This window comes from Pimephales promelas, chromosome 19 (assembly GCF_988280905.1).
Source record: "Pimephales promelas chromosome 19, fPimPro1.hap1.1, whole genome shotgun sequence".
NCBI lineage: Eukaryota > Metazoa > Chordata > Actinopteri > Cypriniformes > Leuciscidae > Pimephales > Pimephales promelas.
Window position 1 is genome coordinate 15,957,814 of NC_142787.1, and position 27,933 is coordinate 15,985,746.

The window sequence follows — 27,933 nt, forward strand, 5'->3', positions numbered from 1 at the left end:
AAAATACACACCAACTTGCCACCCATTTTCTAGTGTTTAGTGTTATCTTACTCAGTCAGTAAAGAGCTACATTTAACCTTAGATGTTATATGAACATGGTCCTTATGTACAGGTTTTATCAGCTGATGATTAAAAAAACAAGACAAACAAACAGAAAAAAAACATTATAAGCACAAATACAAATTTATTTTTAAATGGTGTTTTTGAAAAAAAAAACACTGTTTAAATTAAAACATGTCAAGAAAGTTTGTGACATTCCTTTAGAAATAATGTTTTAATAGATTTGATTATTAATATTTTAAAACGTATAGGCCTACATCTTATGCACTTTCTTTAATAATTTCTTCGAGTTTGTAGAAAACTTTTGGAAGTGTGTTTTAATAAAATTTTGTTATTATTAGGATTAAGCCTACTGGAATTATGCTCTACTGTGCGATAGTTATATATTTCTGTTATATTTTCAAGTTATACAAAACTTTTATTTTGACAGGTTGTCATCAAAGATTTTAATGTTTGTGAGTGTACAGTATATGATACGAATGAATGATGATAGTTTTAGCTAATGAAATGGTAAAATTCTTGGAAGTGACTCTCATAAAAGGTCTGTGATGAAGTTCAAATCTGTCCATGTCCTCATAGACGCTAAAAATACCTTGAGTGTCACTTGCGCTTTAGTGTGCGTAGAGCACACACTGAGCGCACATTCACAGAGACACACAGAACATGCAGAGTTTATTTCAATAGCAGTCTTTTTGACATTCATAATCACTACATATCAATATTTGTTTCATTGTACAACCCTACTTTTGATTTATTCATTCAAAAATGGCCAAATTGCGTGACATTCCTCTTTGCAGCAATACTTACATTTGTGACTGGATTCCACGATTCGATCCGAATCCTCAAGCTTTTTTAAGTGGGTATACGGAAATCCTTGACCTTTCTTAGTGGGTTTACGGAAATCCTTGACATTTTCTAGTGGGTATACAGTGTATACCTGCATATCACGTAGACTACACTTCTGGAATCATGCAATTTTATTTAAAACATGCCATCACACTCGGGCCACTTGCCATAAACAAAATACTGAAAACAGATACTGTCATACTGGTTCAGCTTAAAACAACATCAGTTTCATGGAAATCAAACCAAAACAACACCTAATTGACCTTGCAGCTCATTCCACATTTGTGTGGTATGTATTGATAACACATGGAAATATTAAAATGCACCAATCCCATTAAAGTGTTGCTGAACTATTATCCTAATATAAAAATAACTTGGCATGAAGAGCATCTCATTTCAGATGTATAGTCCCCTTGTAACAATAGTGATTTGCCTTGTGTATGTCTTGAACTTTTAGAGTGATTTTTGAAGAACTAAAATCATCCATCAATGTTATCATTTTGAAATAATTTGTTGAATAACTACATATTTAACTGTAGCAAACGTAGTATTTAATTAGTCCCATTTGTAACCCTGTCACTGGTCTATCTTACCATATTACCAAACATTTCAAACTGTGGCATAAGAAGTACTGTACATTTATATCAGGCCAATAAATGGCATGAAGTTAACTAAATCGTCTCAAATGCATTTGTTTTAATAATAATTATAGTTTGACTGTTCGCCAAGCCTAGTCTTAACATTTGAAAAATTAAAAAAATAATATATATATATATATATATATATATATATATTATTTTGCCCTTTACCTCTCTCCTTTCATCTGTTAAAGATTTTGTCATTAATGCAATTTCTAAAATAAATCATTAAAAAAAACGAATTAAATTAATATTAACATACATAGTTATAGTGACATCCGGACAGTCTGCCTTGGATGTTGATGTGTTATAAACTTGCTTGTTATTATGGGATGAGTCTTGCAAAAGCATGATATGCAAATAAAAGTGAAAATGTATTTGGGTTGTAAGTTTTAGCACAAGATGACTTTGATCAAGATGACACTGATGGGTGGCAATGTTTGTTGGATCAGCGTAAGTATGTTGGATCAGCGTTCACATTTTGATGAAAGGCAACAGCACACATGGGTGGAGACAGTGACATTAAATTAACAGTGATTTTTTTCAAACCATGATGAGACGTTTTAAAAAAAAAAAAAAAAAAACAGTGACGTTTTTAAACCACGATGCAAACCACTTTACCAGATTTTCTCGAATCCACTGAGGCCTTATTTAGGCATGGGCCTTCATTTTATCAAGTCTGGCCAACCAGCCTCATTGGCTGCTCTGCGGCAACTGCAGCAGCCTATCGATGAACTTGCGTGAACTCGGGTCCAATGAGAGGCGCTCGCGCCCTCATGGCATTATAGCCTGCTAGAATGGGCGTGGCTTAAGTGTATGTAAGCGAGGTTCGGAGGCTGCTTCCCTGATTTTCATCTCTTCAGCGAAGCTCTTCGCATCCCTGGACTTCAGAAGCCGCGTGGCCCTTTTAAGGGGCAACTTGCCAGCTCAGGACAACGCTTGAAGAAGCCGGCCGCCTTTGCCACCTTCAGCCCAAACAAGCAGCCCATTCTCACCCCCAAGGCGTCACCTAACTGACGCCTTGGGAAGCATTTTGACCATGCTTCAATATCTGACGCTTTAGGCGCCCTTTAGCATCAGATAGATAGATCGCGTGTAACCCTACCCCCACCCCAGACCTAAACCTAACCACGTCTTCTAACTGACGCTTTCCTTTAGCGTCAGTTAGATGACGCCGTAGGATCGCCTAAAACGGCAAATATTGCATTATGGTCAAAGGTGACGCCACAAGAAGAAGCGCTGTTCGCATTGGCCGCCGGAACCCGTGACGGAAGCAACTGTCTCGTCGGAGCCTCTCCCTTAAGCCTCGCCTTCACCTCACAGCGCCCAGCTCAGCTGTAGTTCTTTTTAACACTTTTTACTCTGGTTTGTAGTTCTAACCAAATCCTCGTCCAACACGCGATGGGTGGTGGGCAATATCAGCCATTTGAGTGTGCATCGATCATCCGAACACTTATTTCAACTTCTACGATTTGGGACGTACTAATTCTATTTTCGAATAGTATTTAATGAGGACAGATAGAATGCAAAATGGGACGAGGCATTGTGTGTCTTCTGATGCCAGCACCCAATCACAGCACTGGAAAGGAGAAGCGTCAAATTTCCTTCTTATCCTCCAATCTCCTCCTTATCGGAAAGGGATAAAAAGGGATAAAAGTGCCCTTTCAACATACACTCCTTGTTCTGGGTCTCCGGTTCATCCAGAGAGAAATTAACAGACAAATTCTTGTTCTGAATCTGTCCTCCAAGGATGAGACATAACAAATATACTGTTCTGAGTCCATGGTGTGCAAAGTTATAAGTCATAACAGAAATACCATTCTGGGTCTCATTCCTGTAAGGGGGGAGACACTAACAGATATGATCACGTTCTGAGCCTCCAGTCTGGGATAAAAGCCACATGACCAAACACTACGTTCAGAGTTTTAGTCCAGCGAGACAGTAACGACTACAGCATGTACCAGGTCTCCAATCAGCTGTGCAATGTAGATATAATGACGTGAAAACTACCAAATGAGTTAGCCTGCGTCATCTAGAGTTTCATGCCAGAAGGTAACTCTACCCATTAATAGACAAGGTACTTTCTTGAAAATAAATTCCAGCACTGCTGAAATAACCCTTAGAGAGCTACATGGCAATTTATCTGTTCAATAAAATCCCTCACTGACCCATTGAGCAATAAAAACACCACCTCTGCGTCACTTTTACAACATTTCAAATCCCTCAGTTCTCGCCATCTCTGAAAAGCCAAGCCAATGTTAATTCTTATTTTGTCTATCACATTCTTGTTTTGCCAGCAGACACTCCTCTTCTGGGTGTTTTTATTTTAAATTAAACTGGTGATAGGTTGGAGATTTAGCGTGCGCATTTCAACCTTTCCCTCTCGTTGTGACAACTAGCCTATGTCACTCCCACCCCATACATCACACTATACTATTTAAAATGACGAGACATGCACGGGAGAGTAACATGTATATGCATTTTCCCATAAAAAACAAAAAACACCCTGTTATGTCTAAAATATAAACACTTAAAATAAATAAGGGTAAGACAAAAACATGTTTTAAAATGTGTATTATTTTTATTGATTTCTTTTGCTTGTTTTGTATATTACTACAAGGCAGGGCTTGGCAAACTTGAACAATTAACTACATCCTCCTATCCTTCCATCATATCCTTTTTGCATTGTACAGTCATACGTTTTAAATGTAATAAATAAAAAATAATCCTACAATTTAAATGACCCAACATCAGTTAAAACCATCATAAACTCGTTCATTAGATCAACAACATCTTAGCGGCGAACCACCCGAATTTTGAAACAAAGATTGGAAACAGTATGACACAATAAAGCCTGAATTCACGTGCCTTGGTGAGTTTAAAAACAAGCTCAGAACCAGATTTGAAACAAAGGATTCATAGTTACAGAATAGTTAACTCAAAATTAATATTTTGTCATTATATAGGCTCATCCTAATGCCATTCCAATAGTATGATTTTCTATCTTGTGTGGAACACAAACTTTGATATCTTGAAGAATGCAGTCTGGAAATTCTGCTAAATATTTAATTTTGTGCAAATAATACGGGTTTGAAATATGTGGGTGAGAAAAATTGTCAGTAGTTACAAGTAGCAGTTTAAAAAAAGAAAGAAGAACAGAAACAAGAAAGTTTGCCTGCACGGTGCAGATACAGAAAAGGCTGGACAAAACCACCCAGAATAAAACAAATAAAACTAATTGGATAGACAACTGAAACCTCTTGTTGTGTTAAAATATAGAGGATTCCAGTGACAATAAAAGGAGCATATATGATTACCATTGTCACAGTAGTTATCAAAATAAGATAAAACGCTCTTCTCTTTGTGTGGTTTTCCTCCTCTCCCTCTTTCCCTCTCTCTCCTGGTCCTGCCTGCTTCAGAACTCTAAGAACAGCCAAACAGCAGAACAACTGAATGGAGAGGAAGAGGAGGAACTGTACTAAGAAGAAGCATGTAAATGCATAAATATTATGTGAGAGAAAGCTAATCATACAGAACAAACTGGAGCCAAGGCCCATTGGCCACACAAAAACAGTGCAGATCACTCTATATCTGAGAGGTTTGTACTTCAGAAAGGTTACAGGATGAACCACTGCCAGGTAACGCTCAACACAGATCAGACATTGAAACAGAGGACGAACAGTGATGGCTAATCCGAGTGAAAATTTCTGCAATGGCACAAAACTTGGAAACATCTGTGACAGTAGAAAGGCCAAAGCAGACAGAGAGAAAACAATCTCACAAACATTAAGATTAAAGTTAAAGAACTCTGATGCAACTCCATTTCTTCCCCTGATAATAAGCCACATAACATAGGAGTACGTTGGAACACCAGACAGTAGATTGAAGCATAGGACAACAATCCGCAGACCATCCAGAGATGAAACTCCCTGTGTTGTGATGTTGGTAAAAGGATGAGCTTCAGTTGAAGAGGCATTCCCAATGGAGTTATTCATCTGTTCACAATTGCACACATAAAAATGCATGAATGTACTTAATGTGGAATTTAAGTGTGCCAGACATTCATACTGTAAAAAATGATAAATACAAAGTACCAAAAAGTACACTATTTGATACAAGTACACTAAAATCATTCTAATTAAAATATGACATGTTAGGTCTATAGCCTGGATTCATGGAAAATCTTATAACATTTTGTCATACAATCATACTCGTATCTCCAGTTTACTGCAGTTTTCAGTATTTATCCCAAACCTCAGGACCTGCTGACAGCAACAGAATCACAGAGACTTTATTAATGTATCATTCAAGCTAAACAGAAAAAAATCAATCAAATCAAAAAGCTAAAGAGTCCTTTGTCACCTGAATCTTGAATGTCTTGAATCAATGAATCATCATAAATCTCTAGACTGACTTGACACGCTGTCACAAGTATTTATGTGCTTGACTGAATACCGCAAATTATATAAACAACCAAGTATTTAAATATTTAATGTGGAAACCATGTTAAAAAGATGAGTACCATCAGAACATTTGAATGTTTTTGTTAAATGTGGAAAATTTACATTTAAAAGCTTTTACAGCATTGCAAATCGTATGGGATATGAGGAACACAAATTAAATCTGTGCTCACCCAAATTTGTGATCTGATGCTTTAATGAGTGGTGTGTTTTTACTATTGTAGACAAACAGTTTGGGGCATGGAATTGTGGTTTAGTGTAAAATTAGACCGACTAATGAGGGCAGACAAAAGAGATTAAATATGAAAAACTCTGTTGTAATTCCCCTTCAACTTCTTGGGAGTGTGTAGGCAAAAACAAACAGGAAGACAGGACTGGAACACTCAAGAACATCAAACAACGATCTGACAAAGGGAATGAGAAAGCGATGACTATTTAAAGGGGTGGTTTACTGCTTTTTATTTGCATGGTTGTGTTTATGGGGTGCAATATAACATGTATTCGTGTTTTTTCTTTTTAAAAAAGTCTTATTTTTCATAAATTTCACCTTTATTGTCAGCCGCGTTCTTTGAACGACCGGTTGACTTCCTGATTCTATAAAACCACTTCCTCAGAAATAGGCAGTGGGCTCAGATTGGTTAGTTTGGGCAGGTGTGTTGTGATTGGCTAAACTGTAGTACACGTTGTCCAGATACTTAAACAGCAAACAGCCATTTCATGCACAGTGAGCTGGTAACTTTTTCACAAATATACCCTGATCAGGACCACAATGCTTAGCAGATTTGAGCTATTTTTCTATATATAGGCAAAGGACTTTGCATTATCGCTTTAGACAGAAAGTCAAGTCACTTTTATTTATATGGCTCTTTTTACAATACAGATTATTTCAAAACAGCTTTACAGTAATGACAGGAAAATAATCCAACAAAGTTCATTTCAGCTGTGCAACAGACCTAGTAGAAAGTAAGTTCCTAGAAACCGCACTGCAGAAAACCATGACGTCATCGTCAAGCTCAGTTCAGTTCTCACACAATGGTGTCAATGCAGGCAAATCAATAATATTGTTGAATATAAAGTGTTCCCAACTAAGCAAGCTACAAGCCAAATGCAACAAAGGCAAACAAACTATATAAACCACAATTGACAGATGAAACATGAATGCATTATACAAACTACGAAATGTGATTTATAATCAAAATTCAAATATATTACACACTTCAATTCACATTAGTATCCCATGGTGTTATAATGTAAGGTATACTTATATAATAAAGGGTTGTTTAGTAAGAATGTTTTGAAACAGGTTTTATGAGGTACAGACACAGGAAACTTTTCCAGTCCGTTGGAGAAAGAGAAAAGGGTGCACAAAACCACCCACAATAAAACAAAACAAACCACCACTTCTGTAATGTTCAGTATTCAGTTGTGTGCCAATAGTCAAGAAGCCTATGACAATGAATGGGAAAAATATGACAACCATGCTTACAGTAATTATCAAAATGAGATAAAACGCTCTTCTCTTCATGTGGTTTTCCACCTCTCTTTCTCTCCCTCTCTCTCCTGGTCCTGACTGCTTCAGAGCTCTGAGAACAGCTACTAGGAAAAACAACTGGATGGAGAGGAAGAGGAGGAACTGAATCAAGAAGGACAAGACAAACTCATTATAATGATATGAGGATACAATAAACATGCAGAAGAAACAGGATCCAAGAGTGATTATCCAGGCCGCAGTGCAGCAGATCACTCTATATCTGAGAGGTTTGTACTTCAAAAATGTTACAGGATGAACCACTGCCAGGTAACGCTCAACACACATCAGACACTGAAACAGAGGACGACCAGGGATGGTAATACCAAATAAAAATATTTGCCACCAATTGCCAATAAGACCAACATATGACAATGTTATTAACAAACAATTAATAGAAAAACATAATTCACAAACAGAGAGATTGATGTTGAAGAACTCGGATGCAACTCCATTCCCTGTCCCTGTGATGATGAGCCATATAATATAGGAGTGTGTAGGTACACCAAACATGAAATTAATGGCGTACACACACACATCTGTATTGGTCTCTGAAAAAATGTAGTGTGGCACGGCTGTGGAGTTTGTGGATGCTTCAAGTGTGGAGTTCATTTTTTCTTTTTCTGCTTAGTTCATAGGATGAAAAAAAAATTGCAATGGGAATGAAGAAGTGGAAATCTGTTAGCATAGCGTAAAATAATATGCATTTCACAGGTCAAAGAGTAAAATACTCAAAAAAAGCAAGACATTAAGGTAGTCTACTTTCAAATTTTCACAAGACTTGACGGTCTTCAGTTAATCTACATTGTTAAATTTCATAACCATGTTTATAATGAAAATCTCATAATTTCTAGCAATGCCAATAATACTTTCAAAATGCATCATCATGTAATTATTGTATTATTAAGCAGAAAAACTGAAATGATTCAGAAAGGTTTATTGTCACCTGAAGATCACCTGTTCAGTCTCTCTGGGTTTGTATAAATATCTGAGCTGGATAGGTTTATAGGCTTCACGTCCTAATAAACCAAATATGCAAAATTCAAAAAAAAAAAAAAAAAAGTAAAAAAGATAGATAGCCCTCTTTAAGTATTATTTGCATGGAAAACGTAATGTTTTTCTATAAATAGTCTATGTGCATCTCAGTATCAGAGGAAATTATATTGATTGATTGATTGATGAACAGCAAATTCGCAAACCATGGCATTGTTTAGTGTCACTGTATGTGGCATTTAATCAGCTCTGGACATTTTTTACGGAAATTCGTTCAATCATCTTTTTTCAATCATTCTCTGTATTTATAGCCTACAGTTGAAAAGGGATTATTTTGGCAAATATATTTAAAGGGATAGTTCACCAATATTTTATTATTTTATTTCTGCTTTCGTTTGCTTTGCTTTGAACTTATTTTACTTAGTAGAGCACCTGCTTTCTCATAGTGGGCTACAGTGACATACAGCAACAAAGATACATTTTGTGGGGTTAACAAGTATTGTAACAAATTAGTAAAGTACGTTTTTGGCTTTTGTGGAGTAACGAGCACATTACCGTTCATCACATTATAAGAAGTTGAGTTTGAGTTAGGACATCTGTCTGAAGTAGCTTAACAAACTTAGCCTTTTTAGTATTCTTTTAATTATTCTTATTTATTTTGATTATTTTGATTATTTTGAATTACTATTGTGTATGAAATGTGCAATATAAATAAACTTGCTTTGCCTTGCCTTGCTCTCCTTGTACGTCCATATGTCAGTAAATTTAAGTTAAATCCATAAAACCTAAACTGTGACCACCATATTTTGTTATGGTTCTGGCTTCCGCAGCTGCCATTTTTAACTGTAAATTTCACAGATTTCTTTTTACAGTTTAGGCTATATGTTTTAAACCATTATTTGAATTAACTTTATGGAAAAAGCTAATCTTTCACAGTTGAAGCATGCATGCACATGACAAAACTAGCCAATTGATATGTATTTTGGTCATGTTAGTGAGTTTTTTCTGTATCATTTTAGGTTTAGCAGCAATGTCTTTTTAAAGTTATAAAGGGAAGTTTTTCATTCCGGTGCAAAAAAAGAACAGGCTGAACAATACCGGCCAGAATAAAACAAATTTGACTACTCATATCGAGACCTGGGATATCCCCTTTAGTCAGAATCTTGTGGAGCCCCGCGATAGCAGTTGGGACATATATAATAGACAAGTTAATAGTAGTTAACAGAATGAGATAAAATGCCCTTCTCTTTATGGGGTTTTCCTGCCCTCTCTCTCCCGGTCCTGAATGTTTCAGAGCTATAAGAACAGCCACAAGGAAAAACATCTGAATGAAGAAGAAGAGGAGGAAATGCAGAGTATAGAACCATGTATGTGCCATTTCACTGAGAAAGACTAAAATTAACATGGAGAACAAACAGGACCCAAGAATAATTATCCAGGCCGCAGTGCAGCAGATCACTCTATATCTGAGAGGTTTGTACTTCAGAAAGGTTACAGGATGAACCACTGCCAGGTAACGCTCAACACAGATCAGACACTGAAACAGAGGACGGCCAGTGGTGGAAAGTCCCACTAAAAAATGTGAAATTATATTAAGGCTTGGAAATCGTATAGCCAACAAAGCAAATAAAGAATTCAGAGACAGAACATCCTCAAAGACAGAGAGATTGAGGTTGAAGAACTCTGATGCAAGTCCACTTGCTGTTCCTCTGACGATGATCCATATAACATAAGAATGTGTAAACAGACCCAACATGAAATGGAAGCCCAGTACAAAAATGACTATGATCAATCGATGTTCAGACTCCGTTGGGTTGGTTGACGCTTCAGGTGTGGTGAAGTTCATTATAGAGCCATTCATTAATTCCATTTCTATAAAAAAAAGAAAAACACAAATAAATGAATAAATAAATAAATAAACCTTGTAATTGTCAATTATGAAAAAAGTGTCAATATACAAGGTAGATTATTGTTCAGACTACAAGGATGTCGTTTAAATCACACAAGGAAATACGATTCTAATTTTGTAACCTTGGTGTGCAGATCTTTACATCATTAATTTATGTTGGATTTTAAATAAATTGTTAACTCTAATTTAAAAATTAGATTTTTATTTTGTTCAGTATACATGCGAATAATAACCCACAATATGACTGAAAACAACAATGGCATTTAAGTTTTTCTTACATTAAATAGCCTCAATCTTTTTTTAAATGTTTTTATTTATTTATTTTACTTTATTTTATTTTTTTTATTTTTTTCGTACTTTGGGAAATGTTGTGGCAACACTGTAACACAATGGAAAATGGTCAAAAAAGCTGTTTTTTCTATAAAATTTAGATTTTTCTTTTATTTTAGAAATTAATACATTTATATGGAATTCATGCACACCAAAAATATATACATATTTTTTATATATTATAAATAATAGTAGATCCCTGACATAATCCTAACACTAACCCTAATCCCTGTCATTCCCAAAAATTTGGCTAAAGGTCCTTGCATACCGAGTCATAAATGTATTTTTTTTTTGTGGCTCAGAATTGTCAAAACACCAGTCAAAATGCTTGCTACGGATGCGAAAAAAGATTTAACCCAATCCCAATTTTTTCACTCTTCCTATTAGCCCACCCTTTCCATAAAATATTGCTGTTTTCACTTTCTGAAAAAAAACAAACAAAACAAAATTAAATAAAAATACATTACTGCAATTTCATTGTGGTATACAGCGTTGCCATAAGGAAGTATTGATATTTTTGGAAATTTACAGGAAAGTTATGTTAGACAAAGTTGATTTGTGAGTAAAATATCTAATTTACTTATCAAAGATGCTGCAAAAAAAATCCCCTTTGAGAAGAGATGTTTAGAAATGGAGCACTTCAACAGGCGTCTTCCATGTGATGGTGACAGTGAGACAGAAAGTTTTAGGGGGACATTCAAATGTCATGTGATTTAAAAACAGCACATCATTGGCTACCTTAAGGCCTGCCCTTTTAATACCCAAGCCTAATATATTGTATTTCTCCCCCCTGAATAACAAGGATATTAATTGTTTCCATATGGCAACGCTGTACCATAAAGGGATAATAATAATGTTAGCAAATGCTGAAATTAACATGAACTAAGATTAATAAATGCTATAGAAGTATTGTCCATTCTAAATTTAACCAATGTTAACTAATGAAACCTTATTGTAAAGTGTTACTGCTCAGTACAATAGAAGGGAAAAAAATGAAAGACTTTTTCTCCTGAAGATTGAATGCTTGGCCTTTCTGATGTCTATAAATATAACTGAAGTTCCCTTTCAAGGGAACCTCGAGCTGCATTAGGACGCGGTGGGAATGCTCTGTGTGATTACGTCGTGAAGCACATGTAAAATCAGTCCAATGGAAGCCCAAAACGTCAAGGCGGGTGACGTCATAGACCAGGAAACTATAAAGCACCCCTGAAGTCAGACCGCGCCAGCTTCTGTTCCTTCAGAAAGCGCTCCATGTGAAATGTCCTTGTCTATTTATTGTTGTTTGTCAATGCCCAATATATATCACTATCTATCTTTATGGCTAGCAAGCAAGATTGTAGACGTTGTGTTGTTCCCTGCACTCGTTATTTCACGGGTGGGGACGCACATCAGTTAATATGTTGCTGTTTTGGGAGTGGAGCATGCCAGCAGTCAGTTCTTGAGAGAGCTGACTGTGAGCATTGCGAGAAGCCGTGCTCTGCTCCCGCCGGGCGTTCTTTGAGGAGGACGGTTCGGTTCGCGTTCCCCACGCGGGTCTCTCTGTTGCCGAGGCGCAGAGATGACTCGCAGTTCTGGGTTCGCAAACGAATCTGACAGCGGGGGTTGGGACGGGTTCTGCCCCTTCTCAGCTTTCACATGCCAGTTCTAGCAATTTCCAGTTCTGACTTCTGAGGAATTGGTATCGTTAGTGTTTTGTTTAAAAAGAAAAGAGTACAAAACAAATAAAAATAAGAGAAAGACAGATGTTTGAGTTTTCAATGAATAGCCTAAATAAATAAGGCAGCTCATATCTCTGCTGAACAAAGAGGAGCTTTTTTAAAAGGTTTTATCTGTGCTGTTGCCAGTTAAATATTTCTTGTCTAGCTGAACATTATGAGATTGGAAATAAAGAAGATAGATGAAATAGATAAAAATTTTTTAGATGAAATATCTTAAAACAGAAAAACTCTTTATCTCAGCCTCCTCATCGGGGACTGTGGGTTTTTCCTTATCTCCACACTGAGGTGTCGAGATTGTGGAATAAACCGGTTTGTATTTTATGTGTTTAATCCCCAGATGCCCAACTATTTTAATGCTTGGGTATTAAAGAGCCCCTATCATGGATTTTTAAAAATGACTGTTCATGTAGTGTGGAATATGAGTCTAAGGGAATGAAAACATCCTGCAAAGGTTTATATCTGAAAGTGCACCGTATATCAAGTTATAGTCTTTCAAAAATGAGAGTCGACTCTGAGTCTATGAAATGAATTGTTTTTGAAACGAGTCATTAGCTGTTACATCGTGACTTAGAGAGGTCATTGGCCGCTCCTGCGCGCGCAGACTTGAAGTGACGTCTAGAACATACACATTCAAAAACTTCAGCTGAATCGCATCATGTCGAGAAGACGCTGTGTTCTACATTGCAAAGACCGTTCAGCCACTTGTTTCCATTGTCCATGCAGGGACAAGCATGTGAAGAATCAGTGGTCAGAGTTCATATATGCATAGGAGGTCGGCCTGGTATGCATAATCCCCATTGTGTGCAGGCATGCACCAGCCCCACCTGCCACCATGCTTTTACCACCAATGCTTGTACGGCAGGGCTTGGAGGGCAGCGAAGGAACCTTGAGGGATGACGCAGCCTTGGGTGAAAGATACAATGCCAGTGTCTCTTACACATAGTCATTCTCTTTCTAACCCAAAATAGACAAATATATATGGACGTTTGAGCTCGATAACTGACAAAAACGGCTTGTTCCATGATCTCAACAGCATTCTGTGCATGCACCCTCGAGCACTGCCTGTGCATGCTCCTCTACCAAACACATGACACAGAGCGAATGTGTTAACCATGCTCAAGTAAAGCGGGAAAGGGGACACACACTGTCTGAAAATCGTTTTACTCGCCATTATAACTATATCTGCTTGTGTAAACTGACAAACAACACCAAATAAGACAGACAAGGCAACATATCTTGCTGAAGACCTGAAGCTGGTGCTGTTATGATCCTCCTGACGCAGGGAACCCAAAAGCGCATACTGGAATTTTAATACTAACTTGTTAAATTACATAAGGAAAAAATATTTTTTTCAAAAGTATTTTTGGAAAGTTCACAAAACAAAGAAGTCTTCATTTTATTCATTACAACCGTGTTGTTAAAATTCTAAAAATGAATTTTAGCTACTACTTGTTTACTGCTTTGAAACATTTAGAAATGTACACTAAGGATTTGATCTGAACCAATTGGAGGAAGTGAAATTTAAGGGCTCACTTAAGTTTTTAAGGGTTCATTAAAACAAGTGTTGTAATAACGTCGGAGCTCCTTGTCAGTGTTCTTCTTACAGTGGCGATAACCCAATTAACAGAACAAAGCCAAAAACCCACCAAACAGCGCTGGGTAAGAACTGTAAAGTGTTACACAGTGAATCAGTATTAATTGAGCCTATTGCAACCGATTAAGTTTATAAGTTATCCGAATTTTAAAAACTAGTAGAATTTTCCAAAGATCTTAAAAAAAAACTAGTTTATAGATTGTGCTATAAATCAAATACTTTGCTTATCACACATTTATTTTTTATGCATTAGTATTTACTTACATAAATTGCATTTTCAGTTGCTTAATAGGACTTTGGTTTTCATGTGTTCCTGTTGCATTTACAGTACAAGGTCTTAACCAGCAGATGTCCTCAGTGCAGTAATTAGATGGCTTTGAAACAGTAAATCTTTGTATTTAGCAACTGGACTGGAAATATTAAGTCATTCAATAATTCCCTACACTGTAAAAAAATGTTGATGGTTTAACTTAAAAAAGTAAGTAACCTGGTTGCCTTAATTTTAAGTTCATTGAACTGGAAAAAGTGAGTTAATACAATGAAGGAGAATGTTTTAATCATCAGAAACTCAAATTTATATGTTATCTGAACTAAATAAATTTTTAAGTTGATTTGACAAAAGAAAAAATATTGTGATTACACTGTAAAAAAATATTGTTAATTTAACTTAAAGTAAGTAACCTGGGTTGCCTTAAAATTTTAAGTTGATTGAACTGGAAAAAGTGAGTTTATACAATGAAGGAGATTAATTTAATCATCAGAAACTCAAAATAATAAGTTCTCAACTTAATAAATTATTATAAAGTTGATTTGACAAAAGAAAATATGTTGTGATAACAAATATTGAAAATATTGTTTTACAGTGTAGCAATAATATCACAATAAATGAGAATTTATAAAAAAAGAATAAAAAAAACATTTATTCTCAGCAGATGTACAAATGCCAAAAATTCAAAAAACTGAAACATGTTTTAACATCACAAAGACAATTAACCAAATCGTCCAGCAAATATTATACACAATATAGGCTTATCTAGTACGATATCCCAGTAAAAGCGGAGAGGAGAAAAACAAGGAAATGTGCAGCAAATAATGTGGTCTGTACTAACTAATGTACTAACATACATTAGTCTAAACTATGAATTTGAAAATCCAGAGCCAAAAAAAATAAATAAATAAAATTACCGATTCAACAAAGGCCTGGTTTCACAGACAAGGCTTAGAATAAGACAGTATTAGGCCTTAGTTCAATTAGGACATTTATGTAAATGTCAAACAAAATCAATTACGTTTTTTTTTAACCTGCCTTAGAAAAGAAAATGGTGTTGAGACAAAACAATGACACTAACATATTTTAGGATGTGCAAGCAGCTTTCAGTTAAAAAACAAAACAAAAGTCAAAAGATGCATTTAGTGTGGTCCTAGACTCAAGCGTTGCCTGTGAAACCAGGGGTATGTAGTTTAGAGTTAGATCAAACACACTTTTGTTGGTGCTTAGTAGCCTAACTCAACAAATTATCACTATTTTAGTTTTATGAAAGAAAAGAGGCAGGATAGTTTCCCAGTCCGGTGTAGGTAAAGAACAGGCTGTACAAAACCAGCCAGCATAAAACACATAAAACTAATAAACCAAAGAGCTGAATAAAATTGTTTCACAGCAGTGACAAGTCCAGCAATAGTATATGGAACAAGCATGATAATCATGCTCACTGTAGTTATTAGAATAATAATAAACGCTCTTCTCTTCATGTGGTTTTCCTCCTCTCTCTCTCTTCTTCTCTCTCCTGGTCCTGACTGCTTCAGAGATTTAAGGATGACCAAAAGGCAAAACAACTGAATGGAGAGGAAAAGTAGCAGCTGAATGGAGAAAAACCATGAATATATGTAAAACACATCTGAGATGGAAGTAAACGTGCAGAACAAACAAGAGCCAAGAATGATTATCCATGCCACAGTGCAGCAGATCACTCTATATCTGAGAGGTTTGTACTTCAGAAAGGTTACGGGATGAACCACTGCCAGGTAACGCTCGACACAGATCAGACACTGAAACAGAGGACGGCCAGTGAATGCAAGTCCTTGTAAAAATGGTGATAATGTTGTGAATCCTTGAAATCTTATGACATTTACCACCATACTTAATAAACAATTCAGAGAGAACATTATCTCACAAACAGAGAGATTGAGGTTGAAGAAATCTGATGCAATGCTGCTTCCTGTCCCGTTGACGATGAGCCACAAAACATAGGAGTGTATGAGAAAACCAAACATGAAATTGAAACCTGATGTAAAACATTGTAGCATTTCCGTTTCATGAAGTAATGATGTGAGGTTGGTGAATGTTTCAGGTGTGGTGAAGTTCACTGCAGAGTTGTTCATTTTCTTCTGGTCGGTCTTCTCAGTCAACAAACTCAAATATTATGTATAAAAGATTTTGCAACTGAAATCTAAAGCGAGAAAAACAAAATGACATCAATAATTCGAGTTATGTGCTTGAAATAAAATGTTATGTCAATTCAATAAGAATATTAATAATAATTATAAGAGCTCAGACCCTTTTCCAAACTCAGTCCTGGAGGGCCACTGTCCTGCAGAGTTTTGCTCCAATTTTCCTCAACATACATACATAGAGGTCTATAGTATGCCTAGTAAGACCTTGGTGAGCTGGTTCAGGTCTGTTTAATTGGGGTTTTCTGTTTAATTGGAGCTGAACCTCAGGACAGTGGCTCTCCAGAAGCAGGATTGGACACCAATCCACCTAACCCATATCACCCCAACTGACTGATATAATTTTTATATATCACTGTGAATGAATTAATAAAACTGAAAAGAAGAGCAAGTCACCTGAGGAGTGAATGTCCAGTCTCTCTGGGTTAAAATAAACTTCACTGCTGTTTTATAGTCTAACTTCACAGCTGTCATAAGTACATGTGCATGATTTAAATGATAAAAATGCACAGGACACCATATGCAAATAATAAGGGGCAATAATGAGTTTTTAAACCATGTTGTACAACACTGGATCCCAAGTAAAACACATTTAAGCCGCAGATGCAAAGCACTGTTATTTATGGTTTATCATAGACAAGTCATTTCTTGTTTATTACCTTGAGCTTGGACTGTGTGCACTGTTTCTGATTGTTCTCTACCTACCTTGACTGGATTGTTACTGGACCTTGCTTCCCGCCGCCTGTCCCAACCATTGCCTTTTCTCCATTGCCTTGTCTGCTTTTGTTGATTCCAGCCTGTTTTGACTACTCTAATAAAACAGTGCAAATGGATCTCCTTGAGTCTGCTGCTTCCTTGCAGAAGACTTCGCCAAAAACCGATCCAGCGGCCATCATGCAACTGTCGGCTGAATTATATGCAAAGGCGTCAGAGTTGTCCTTGCATCACCATCGACTGAATCGACTCATTTCAATCACTAATGATCTGGTACAGGCTCTACAACATCTCCGTGTCTCAGCACCGAACATTCCCGCTGAACCACCACAAGACATCATCCCAGCCCAAGTAATCTCTCTGAATAATCCCAGACTCGCATTCCCAGAGAAATTTGACGGCACACTCACAAGGAGTAAGGGTTTTCTGCTGCAATGCACACTCTTCATGGACCAACAACCATCGATTTATCCAACTGACTCTGCACTCTTAGAAGAAAAGGTTCTATATAGAACCTTAAAAGGTTCTGTCAGCGCTACGTATTTGGAACCCCTAAAAGGTTCTATACAGAACCCTCTTTCTGGATTAAATATTTCATATTATTGACAAACATCAAGACCCTATAATGTATTTATGAATGCATGTGAATGATCACAAAGTTCAAGATATATGGGTTAGAAAATTTATATATTTATATCATATCATTTTCAGTTCAAGGGTGCCATTTCACTTTTTCTCCTCCAAAAATCAGCATGATTAAGAACAGTTTAATAAACAACAATTTAATTACAACTACAAAATGTTGCAGAATAATGTAATATATGAATGAATAATAGCCTATAAAGAACCTTTGTGCCAAAAGGCTTCTGTAGGAGCCATAAGGCTATTAATAATGTTACTTAATGTCATACTGTTTGCACTCCCCCCTGTGGTAAGGGGAAGGAATTGAACCCCTTTTTGGGGACTTCCTGAAGGTAGCCATCATAAACAGGAAGTGATGAGGCAATTGAGAGGGGAAGGGAGACCATTTTTTGACCTACATTACACAACACTGTTTGTTTTGGAGCACAGAGTTTTGTCTTCAAGTTTTCACTTTTTTGTTACAAAAAAGCTCAAGTCTTGTTAAAACAGATGTAGCGTCAAATATACTTTCCCTCACGGAAGTGGCTTAAGAAGGAAAGAAGCCACTATCATAAGTCAAAAAACTCCCAAGAAGGACATGCAGGCAAGCGGTAGGCCCAATCAAGGCCTACATCTGGAATGATCAAGCCATGAGTGACACGTATCGACAGCTTTAAAAGGATTCTGAAATTCCCCTCAGTTCTATGCGAAGGGGAAAGCTTGGTGTGTGCACACGTAGGATGAATGAAGTAAAGGCATTGCTTGCTGAGGGTTGTGATGTGGAATCAATAAAAAGAAGTGCAGAGATATTTTTTATGTCACTTTTCTTGTCATTATAGAACCTTTGTTAGCATAAAAGGTTCTTTGGAGTTGAGTAAAGAACTCTGTTTCATATTTAGAACCTGTTGTGGGAATTTTAATCATTAGTAAAGAGTTACTAGGTAGTCTGAGCCACGTGTTTCCATTTAACCTATTCCATGAGTAAAATATAGATGTTTACATGGTTGTGGGTGACGTTTCAGGAACAAATGGGACAGAACTTCTGACCTTAGGGACAGATGTGTTTTGGGCAGTTTATTTCAATACCAGTTTGTGTCCTCAAAAACAAGTTTAAATCACGTTAAGGCCATCTTACTGTAAAATGAAATTGCAGTAAGGGCATCATACTGTAAAACACATTTACAGGTAAGCTACTGTAAAGGGGAACTTACAGTAACTTACCGCAAAAAATATAATAAAATCACAGTGTAACCAATCGTATTCTAATACTTGTAGAAGAAAGTATCGGTACTTACACATGTCTGATTTCACCTCCATCCTGCCCACCACCACCAGGATGGTCCCTGACCATACCTCCCAGGGGGTCGGCTGCGCCCCTGCCTTCGTCTTTAGGCAGGAAATGCAGATTCCGTACCCTCTGATTGTAATCTACGCACGGGGCCTGAGCTTAAGAACCTCACAACATTATACTTGCTAATAAATTAATACATTTAATAAATCAACTTTAATAAATTAATGCTTTGTTATGTCATTTTACTTTGTATTCTAATAGCCTAAAATTAAAACTGTAAAAAAGAAAGTAGCAATTCAATTCATGACAACTACATCAACAAATTAATTTTCTTTTTTTTTTCTTTTTTCTTTTTTTGCATTTATATAAACACAGAGTTCTTAAATAAATGCTCCGCACGGAAGTGCAATGTTTTTCTTTTCTGTTGTTTACTCAATACTGTCTGTCTCTGGTAAACTCATGTTTTTCACTTTGCATAGCCGGTGTCCTATGTAATAAAACATGAAATCATTGAAATCGTGACAGCTGTGAAGTGACTATAAAACAGCAGTGAGCTTTAAGTGAAGCCAGAGAGGCTGAACATTCACTCATTCAAACCATACATGGCTGAAAGTGACCAAAATAATATTATTATATGGTATGTATTGTACTTAAAATTAGAATGCAATATATTATCTGGGTATATTTTGTGTATTGTATTGAATTAGACACTGGGTTGTCTTAAAATGACTTGCATTAATGTGTAATTTTACTTTACCTTCTGATCTTGTGCTTCAGGTTGACTGCTCTTTATTTTTATTTTTTGTTAATACATTTACACTTCTTTCTTTCAACAGATCACGATTGCAACATCATTCCTTTTGTGGAGAAATATGGAACCAATAAATAACTTTACCGTATCACGTTCATTTGCCAACATCACATTACTTCCATTTTGGGAAATAGGAATATTAGAAATGTGTATGCTTATCTTCAGCTTCATGTTTGGTGTTTCGACACACTCCTATGTGATCTGGCTCATCGTCACTGGAACAGCACATGGAGTTTTATCAGATTTCTTCAACTTCAGTCTCTCTCTTTGTGGGATAATTTTCTCTCTGAATTCTTTGTTTATACTGATCATAAACTGGTTTCGGTCTCCAGTTCTCATAGCATTCACACAGTTTTTGGCTGGACAAGGCGTCACTGGTCGTCCTCTGTTTCAGTGTCTGATGTGTGTTGAGCGTTACCTGGCAGTGGTTCACCCTGTAACCTTTCTGAAGTACAAACCTCTCAGATATAGAGCGATCTGCTACGCTGCAGCCTGGATAATCACTCTTGGCTCTTGTTTTTTCTACATGATTGTTTTTTTATGGTTTCCCACTTATATTTATACATTGTCCTACTCCACACAGTACTTCCTCTTCTTCTCTGTTCAGTTGCTTTGTCTTGTGGCTGTTCTCAGAGCTCTGAAGCAGTCAGGACCAGGAGAGAGAGAGGAGGAAAACCACATGAAGAGAAGAGCATTTTATCTCATTCTAATAACTACTGTTAGCCTGGCTATCACATATGTTCCTTTTACTATTACAGGATTAATCACTATTTTGACAGCTACGAATTTTCCAATCCTCTGGTCAATTAGTTATATTTGTTTCATGCTGGCTGATTTAGTTCAGCCTGTTCAATATTTGCATCGGACTGGAAAACTATTTTGCTTCCGTGACCAAGAAAACTAAAAAAAACACACAAAAAAAACACCTGCCTCTGACATTTTGTTGAGTTACTTAAATTTATATAATGTGATTTGCAACTCATTTTGTTATAATGATCAGCTGACTATTCTATAGAATTCAGTGAGACAGAACACAAGTTGAGCAGTCAATGATGCTGTTCTAGTAAATGATGCTGTCAATATTTCTGATCTGAAATATTGCAATCTATATTTTAGGTTGTGTGAAATTAAATGAACCTTACTGAACACATTGTTGGATTTCAGTGGAATGATTCTAGAACACCTTTATGGTGCCATTGTGAAGAAGCCACTCATTTGGGGTTTAGGTTTATACATTATTAAAGTGTGCTTTGTTATACTCAATGTTTGTTGTATTTAATTTTCCTTTAAATTTTATGAATAGAGGGATGACATTCATAAAAATAAACACAACAAACCCTGACAATTAATAAAAGAACAGACACTTGACACTAATCGTATAAGATAACTGGATTTGAAATATTTTAATTTAAAAAATAAATAATAATAGATTTGTAAAAGGTGCTTTTATGCATGTTTAGCTTGATCTGCCCACGTCTATCTATCCATAGCAGGTAAATGAACAACAGATATCTTCGTTGACCATTACTAACCCAAAACCAGGAAAAAACAAAAAAACAAAAAAACAAGTGTTGGCAAACAAAAGGGGCACCCACCTCCCTAATGCAGCTATAGGCAACAAAAATGGGGTTATAAGACAGTATTAAGAAGCATTAGAGCATGCAACATTCAACAAAGTCTGGGAAATTGGACAGGCCATGTTCTCTCTGGTCAAGAGTCAGTTCCCACTGGTAAAATGGAAGCTCAGGAAAACAGACAAAAATTACACTTCCCAGTATGCTGTTGTGAAGCAGGGAAACACAATGATCACACACACATATTCAGAAAATTTACAAGGATAAACGTCCTGGGACGGTTCACTTATTCAAATGATCCACACTAACAGAGAGCAGTCACAGAGTGTTTATATATAGGCTATACAACCATACCTGCTATTGTGAAGACACCAATAGTCACATTTGTATCACACTTTTATCAAATGTGGACAGGGTAATCAGGACATGTGACATGGATAATGATACAAGGTCTAATTAACTCTACATGTTACAGAAGCTGAGACAGGGAAGTTTTCTATTGCGTTGCAGATAAAGAATTGGCGGAACTAAATAAGCCAACAAAAAACAAATATTACTAAGAACCCAGAAAATGTGAAAACGCTGCTCTGACACAGCAGATATCAATCCAGTTATTGTAAAAGGAACATATGTGATAACTGTGTTCACAGTAGTTATTACAATGAGATGAAATGCTCTTCTCTTCATGTGGTTTTCCTCCTCTCTCTCTCTCCCTCTCTCTCCTGGTCCTGACTGCTTCAGAGCTCTGAGAACAGCCACACAGCAGAACAACTGAATGGAGAGGTAGACTATGAATTGAATTGAGAGGAACCACATAAACGTGTAAACAGTAAACATAAGAAGAAGACCAAGCATGCAGCACAAACATGATCCAAGAGTGGTTATCCAGACCGCAGTGCAGCAGATCACTCTATATCTGAGAGGTTTGTACTTTAGAAAGGTTACAGGATGAACCACTGCCAGATAACGCTCAGCACACATCAGACACTGAAACAGAGGATGACCAGTGACAGTAAGTCCGAAGAAAAACTGCGTTAATGCTGTGAGACTTTGAAATGGAAACCATTTTGAGACTAGAATGAGCAAAGCGTTCACAGAGACAAAGATCCCACAAATAGAGAGATTGAGGTTGAAGAACTCTGATGCAACTCCGCTCCCTGTTCCCGTCACGATGAGCCATATAACATAGAAGTGTGTAGGAAGACCAAACAAGAAACTGAAGCCAAAAAGACACGATCCTAGGATGTCTATTTCAGTTGTTGTAGGGTTGGTAGATGCTTCATGTATGGTGAAGTTCACTGCAGAGTAACTCATGTCTTCCTCTTCAATCTTGCACACCAAAAATAAATATTGAAATAAAAATTGCAATTTTGATCTACAGAGATAAGTGCAAAGTTCGAGGTTAGTGGTCAGACTACATGTACATCAATTTAATCACAACCTAAAAGGGTAAAATTAATGTACACTGAAGCAGAATTGGAATTTGACTTCAATGTAAAATCCCTCTAAATTATGCAATAATTCTGGTAATTAAAACAATATGGGTTTCAAGTAATTTACTTCACCTAAAAAACACTTCATGACAAAAACAGATCTCCATAGCAAAATTAATCTAACCTCCCCATAACCCTTTTTATTTTATTTTTTTGATAACAATAATACTATATTGTATATTGTTTTACATTATCCTCAATTATGATTTAGAATTAAAAAGAGGAGTATGTCACCTGAAGATTGAATGCTCAGTCTGGAAGCTCAAAGATTACAGATGTAATTGTACTGTACACAAATACTTGTGCATGATTTTACCTTCTAACCATCACACGGTACATCAGCTATGCAAAAAAGTGGAAATAATGCATTTTTAAGGCTATGGTACTCCACTTCAGAAGCCAAAAGGAACACATGCACACCACAGATGGAAAAAAATGCATCAATTATCATGCATGGCTTAATGTACTGTATAGGCCATTTCCGTTTCCATTTCCATTTCAACACCCACGCGCATACACAAATGAAGCACCATGTAACATGCACAAAAAAACACTTGATTTACTTGCTACATTATAAAAATAATGGCATCTACTCTAATTTTAGTAACCATACACTGTTCATTCATTTGCCAGAGGAGAACTGGGTTCTCCCAAGGTTTTTTTCCCCATTCTGTCACCTGATGGAGTTTTGATTCCTCGCCACTGTCACCTTTTTCGCCTTTCTTTGCGTTTGTTGTCATTGGCTTTTGGCTTGCTTAGTTAGAGACATTTAATTTTACATTTAACAATATTATTACAACATTAATTTCCTGTTATCTCTGTAAAGCTGCTTTAAAAAACAATCTGCATTGAAAAAAAGTGCTATAAAAATCCAGGTGAGTTGACTTGACTTGGATAATCATGGCTTATGGGTTACTTTTTGAAAATTCTAGGTAAATTTAACCTAGAATTAATTTTAAACCAAATTAATTTAAAAAAATGGAAAGACACCCAGTACAGCCTTAATCTGTGAAAGTAATAACTTGGATGGAGTCGTGTAGTCTGGGTTATTTATTATATCTCTGTTGTTGCAGTGCAGTGAGAGCATGTTGCAACATGCAGTGATTTTATATACAGTACGTTGTTCTGATGCCGTTGGGGTCGCGTCTAACAGCGTGCTGGGAGCTCTGTGATCAGCAGGACACACGGACCCAGACTACACTGCTGTTTTGTCTTTATTTTAAATGTATTGCTGTTACTGTGTTGTGAGTTCTTTCAGGGAACCTGCATTTTAAGTGCTGTGGGTTTCTCTCTGAGACACTTGTGAAAGACCATTTGGCCCACCCGCTTTTGGGGTGTAGTGTTCAACACACTGGAGTATGGATTGGTTTCATTGCCTTTGTAGTGAGTGTCACTGTGTGTGGGTGCAGTCTAATGAGTACTTACAAGGTGGGTCAGGGATTCCTTTCTCTGTTAATGTCTTAGATTAACCCCCAGTATTTATATATTTGTTCGGTCCCACTTTATATTAAGTGGCTTTAAGTACTATGTACTTACATAGAAATTAATAATTTGATACAATGGACTTATACCTTTCTTGTATTAACATTTGTGGGTAATGGGCTTTATGCCCAGCTGCACTACTTCCTGAACTTCAGCCAGCTCCTTGTTTCCTGTCTGCCATTATTGGCCAAATTGATTAATTCAGGTGTGCTTGACCTCAGTAGTCATGGCAACAATAATCAGACACACCTGAATTAATCGATTTGGCCAATAATGGCAGACAGGAAACAAGAAGCTGGCTGAAGTTCAGGAAGTAGTGCAGCTGGGCATAAAGCCCATTAAAAGGTGCATGTCTGAAAGGTATTTATTAGTGAATGTGTTGTCTCCTGATGTGAAAAGATTTTTGTAATAAATTGCTTTTAATTGTCAGAACTGTCTCAGTCCTCCTTGGTAGGAACTAACCTGTTTTAATATTACATCCTTGGGTGAAAGTCCTGAGGTGGTGTAGTTGGCTGCCATGTAAACCATATTAGAGTTTTATTATTGTGTATTTCCAGGCTGCTTCTCTTAGGAAACATCCTTTTGCGCACCACCTCGCCACAGTTGGATAACCTTCTAATTCATCACTATCCAACTTTGCATGACGTATGGTCGAACTATCAGACTGGTTTCTTTCATTTTCTGAACTGTTGGGGTTCATGAACCGCAGAGGATGGTGTTGGACATTTCGATACCACCCACATGTAGGCTCATGAATTAATTCTGTCTCTGTATACATGTGTAAGTGCTGTGATATATTGGGTTTTTGGATAATGAACGAGCTTTGAATATATGAAGAAAGAAACCCTCCACTCAAGAGTTTATTTTATATCTTTTTCAACTGAGACCATTTGAGCATTGCAAACAAGTTGACCCTTTGGAAATGTAGCTTGGCCGGTGCAAAGACGCTGGGACTGTTATATTACCCTTAAACTTCTTATCAATAAACAACAGAATATATGATTCATAATGCAGAAGAACCCCTAAATTATCGCAAACATTCCAAAATCGATAACACATTAGTTAACTACCTTAGAGTGAACAATAAGAATGAACAATACTTCTACAGCATTTATTAATCTTAGTTAATATTAATTCCAACAGTTACTAATTAAAATCAAAGGTTGTATTAATTAACATTACTTACTACACTGTGAACTAACATGAACAAATGATGAACAGCTGTATCTAACATTAACAGATTAACTAATACAGTGACAAATGTATTGATCATTGTTAGTTCATGTAATACATTACCTAATGTCAATTAATGAACCTTATTGTAAAGTGTTACCCCAAAATCTCAGGTATCAGCTAAAATTATTCATCAAAGTTTCATATTTAGCTCATTTCATATAACATATTTTTTTTTATTCTAAATTAAATCCAGCATAATTTTTACAGTATAATAGGGCTCTCTAGAGAACATGACTCTGATTTGTCAATTGCAGCATCCAACAGTTAAATATTTCCAAATGATGACAGCCGAGATTAAGCTTAATTACCATGCCATGCCTCTGCAGTCTCTAAAGTTTACAATAACTCAGATTGTCTATGCATTTATTTATTTGTTGTAGCCATGTAGCAATCAGCTCAGCAATCAGTACTCAATGATAATATGCGATAATATGATTACTAATTTTTAGAACAGAAGCAGAAGAGTTTTCCAGTCCGGTGCAGATAAAGTGCAGGGTGAACAAAACCAGCCAGAATAAAACAGATGTAACTAATTGACCAAAGAATCTGAATGAACTTCAGTGTCACAATAAAATGCAAACCAGTAGCAATAAATGGAACATATGTGACAACCAAGCTAGCAGTAGTTACTCGAATGATGTAAAACGCTTTTCTCTTCATTTGGTTTTCTTCCCCTCTCACTCCCCTGCTCTCTCCTGGTCCTGACTGCTTCAGAGCTCTGAGAACAGCCACAAGACAAAACAACTGGATGGAGAGGAAGAGGAGGAACTGCAGTGAGCAGAACCATATATACATATGTATGGTATATGAGATAAAAATAAACATGCAGAACAAACAAGTGCCAAATATATATATCCAGGCTACAGTGCAGCAGATCACTCTATATCTGAGAGGTTTGTACTTCAGAAAGGTTACAGGATGAACCACTGCCAGGTGACGCTCAACACAGATCAGACACTGAAACAGAGGATGACCAGTGACAGTAAGTCCATAGAAAAACTGTGTTAATGCTGTGAGACTTTGAAATGGAAACCATTTTGAGACTAGAATGAGCAAAGCGTTCACAGAGACAAAGATCCCACAAACAGAGAGATTGAGGTTGAAGAACTCTGATGCAACTCCGCTTCCTGTTCCCGTCATGATGAGCCACATAACATAGGCATTTGTTGGAAGACCAGATATGAAGTGAAAGGTCAACATACAAGTTTCTAATAAGTCTATTTGCCAAAATGGTGTTAGTGTGATGTTGGCAGGTGTGCTGAAGTTTGTCATGTCTACTTTCTTCAGTCAGAACCACAAGAACAAAGGAACAATGTTGGATTTGTGATCTATGGAAAAAAAAAGAAGAAGAGCAAATGTTCCAAGACAATCTAAAGGCAAAATTACACATGATTATTGTAAGCAATTAGTAATAATCCTATGTAATACCTAAACGATACAAAGAAAATAAATGCATTCTAGTTTTAAATACAACACTATATAATAATTTGAAACATGTTGTTCACTTTCATGGCTTAAGTTCAAATAGAAAGTCAAAATTTCTGTTACTTTTTTCCAAAGATCAAACTTATTTTTACTCAACTAATTCATCTAGCATGCTCAACATAACCTGTACCCTGTGTCTCACAGTGACCTTGTTATATATTATGAAGCTGACACAAAGACAATAAATCAAAGTATGAACAGAGTTTGTCACCTGGAGAATTAATGTTCCGTCTCTCTGGATTGACATAAAGCTTCCTGCTGTTATATAGTCACTTCACAGATGTCCCCTGTGTATAGGTGTATACAATTTCATTTTCTAAACATCACAAACACCATCTATGCAAATATTTCAAGTGAAAATCAGGAGGTTAAAAAAGACAGACAATCTTGTGTAAACGTCAATAGAGATATAACGTCAATAGAAATGTGTCAGAAGGTATATGTGTATAATATATATATATATATATATATATATATATATATATATACAGTATATACCTTCTGACACACAATACACTGTTATTATTACCGAATGTTCTTTGTTTGCCATATATGATAACGACAACATTATACTATTCAAAATTGTTCATATAAATTTAAATGGAGATAGGAGCAGGCTTCACTCAATGATTGCACTTAAATTTTTAAGAATGCTGGCCTGATGATTAGAATATATAAGCAGGAAAGAGTCCGCAATATGCA

At 36.4% G+C, this 27,933-nt stretch overlaps 7 protein-coding genes across 7 annotated transcripts; 1 reads left to right on the forward strand and 6 right to left on the reverse strand.

The window, feature by feature from the left end:
- Positions 1-4,681: 4,681 nt before the first annotated feature.
- On the reverse strand, positions 4,682-5,539 carry LOC148970781 (uncharacterized). Its single transcript, XM_089123584.1, has one exon. It carries the CDS (start codon positions 5,537-5,539, stop codon positions 4,682-4,684), a length of 858 nt encoding a protein of 285 aa, XP_088979710.1.
- Positions 5,540-7,301: 1,762 nt separating this feature from the next.
- On the reverse strand, positions 7,302-8,105 carry LOC120491673 (hydroxycarboxylic acid receptor 3-like). The gene has a single exon (XM_089123887.1). The coding sequence runs from the start codon at positions 8,043-8,045 to the stop codon at positions 7,311-7,313; it is 735 nt and encodes a 244-aa protein (XP_088980013.1). The 5' UTR covers positions 8,046-8,105; the 3' UTR covers positions 7,302-7,310.
- A 1,441-nt stretch (positions 8,106-9,546) lies between these two features.
- LOC120491670 (uncharacterized) lies at positions 9,547-10,395 on the reverse strand. Its single transcript, XM_039689637.2, has one exon. It carries the CDS (start codon positions 10,393-10,395, stop codon positions 9,547-9,549), a length of 849 nt encoding a protein of 282 aa, XP_039545571.2.
- Positions 10,396-15,597: 5,202 nt separating this feature from the next.
- LOC120491669 (uncharacterized) lies at positions 15,598-16,455 on the reverse strand. Its single transcript, XM_089123585.1, has one exon. The coding sequence runs from the start codon at positions 16,453-16,455 to the stop codon at positions 15,598-15,600; it is 858 nt and encodes a 285-aa protein (XP_088979711.1).
- Positions 16,456-17,352: 897 nt separating this feature from the next.
- On the forward strand, positions 17,353-20,865 carry LOC148970782 (uncharacterized). Its single transcript, XM_089123586.1, has 2 exons — positions 17,353-17,653; positions 20,096-20,865. The coding sequence occupies exons 1-2, from the start codon at positions 17,353-17,355 to the stop codon at positions 20,863-20,865; spliced, it is 1,071 nt and encodes a 356-aa protein (XP_088979712.1).
- A 1,132-nt stretch (positions 20,866-21,997) lies between these two features.
- LOC120491668 (C-C chemokine receptor type 8) lies at positions 21,998-22,849 on the reverse strand. The gene has a single exon (XM_039689635.2). The coding sequence runs from the start codon at positions 22,847-22,849 to the stop codon at positions 21,998-22,000; it is 852 nt and encodes a 283-aa protein (XP_039545569.2).
- A 3,335-nt stretch (positions 22,850-26,184) lies between these two features.
- Positions 26,185-27,018, reverse strand: LOC120491666 (uncharacterized). Its single transcript, XM_039689633.2, has one exon. It carries the CDS (start codon positions 27,016-27,018, stop codon positions 26,185-26,187), a length of 834 nt encoding a protein of 277 aa, XP_039545567.2.
- Positions 27,019-27,933: the final 915 nt, after the last annotated feature.

What these genes read in the sequence shown, in the direction of transcription:
- LOC148970781 (XM_089123584.1), bottom strand. Translation starts at nt 5,539, where the DNA reads ATGAATAACTCCATTGGGAATGCCTCTTCAACTGAAGCTCATCCTTTT.
- LOC120491673 (XM_089123887.1), bottom strand. Translation starts at nt 8,045, where the DNA reads ATGTTTGGTGTACCTACACACTCCTATATTATATGGCTCATCATCACA.
- LOC120491670 (XM_039689637.2), bottom strand. Translation starts at nt 10,395, where the DNA reads ATGGAATTAATGAATGGCTCTATAATGAACTTCACCACACCTGAAGCG.
- LOC120491669 (XM_089123585.1), bottom strand. Translation starts at nt 16,455, where the DNA reads ATGAACAACTCTGCAGTGAACTTCACCACACCTGAAACATTCACCAAC.
- LOC148970782 (XM_089123586.1), top strand. Translation starts at nt 17,353, where the DNA reads ATGGATCTCCTTGAGTCTGCTGCTTCCTTGCAGAAGACTTCGCCAAAA. An exon ending in TGACGGCACACTCACAAGGA is followed by an intron (nt 17,654 to 20,095) that starts GTAAGGGTTTTC and finishes TTTGGGAAATAG; the next exon opens with GAATATTAGAAATGTGTATG.
- LOC120491668 (XM_039689635.2), bottom strand. Translation starts at nt 22,849, where the DNA reads ATGAGTTACTCTGCAGTGAACTTCACCATACATGAAGCATCTACCAAC.
- LOC120491666 (XM_039689633.2), bottom strand. Translation starts at nt 27,018, where the DNA reads ATGACAAACTTCAGCACACCTGCCAACATCACACTAACACCATTTTGG.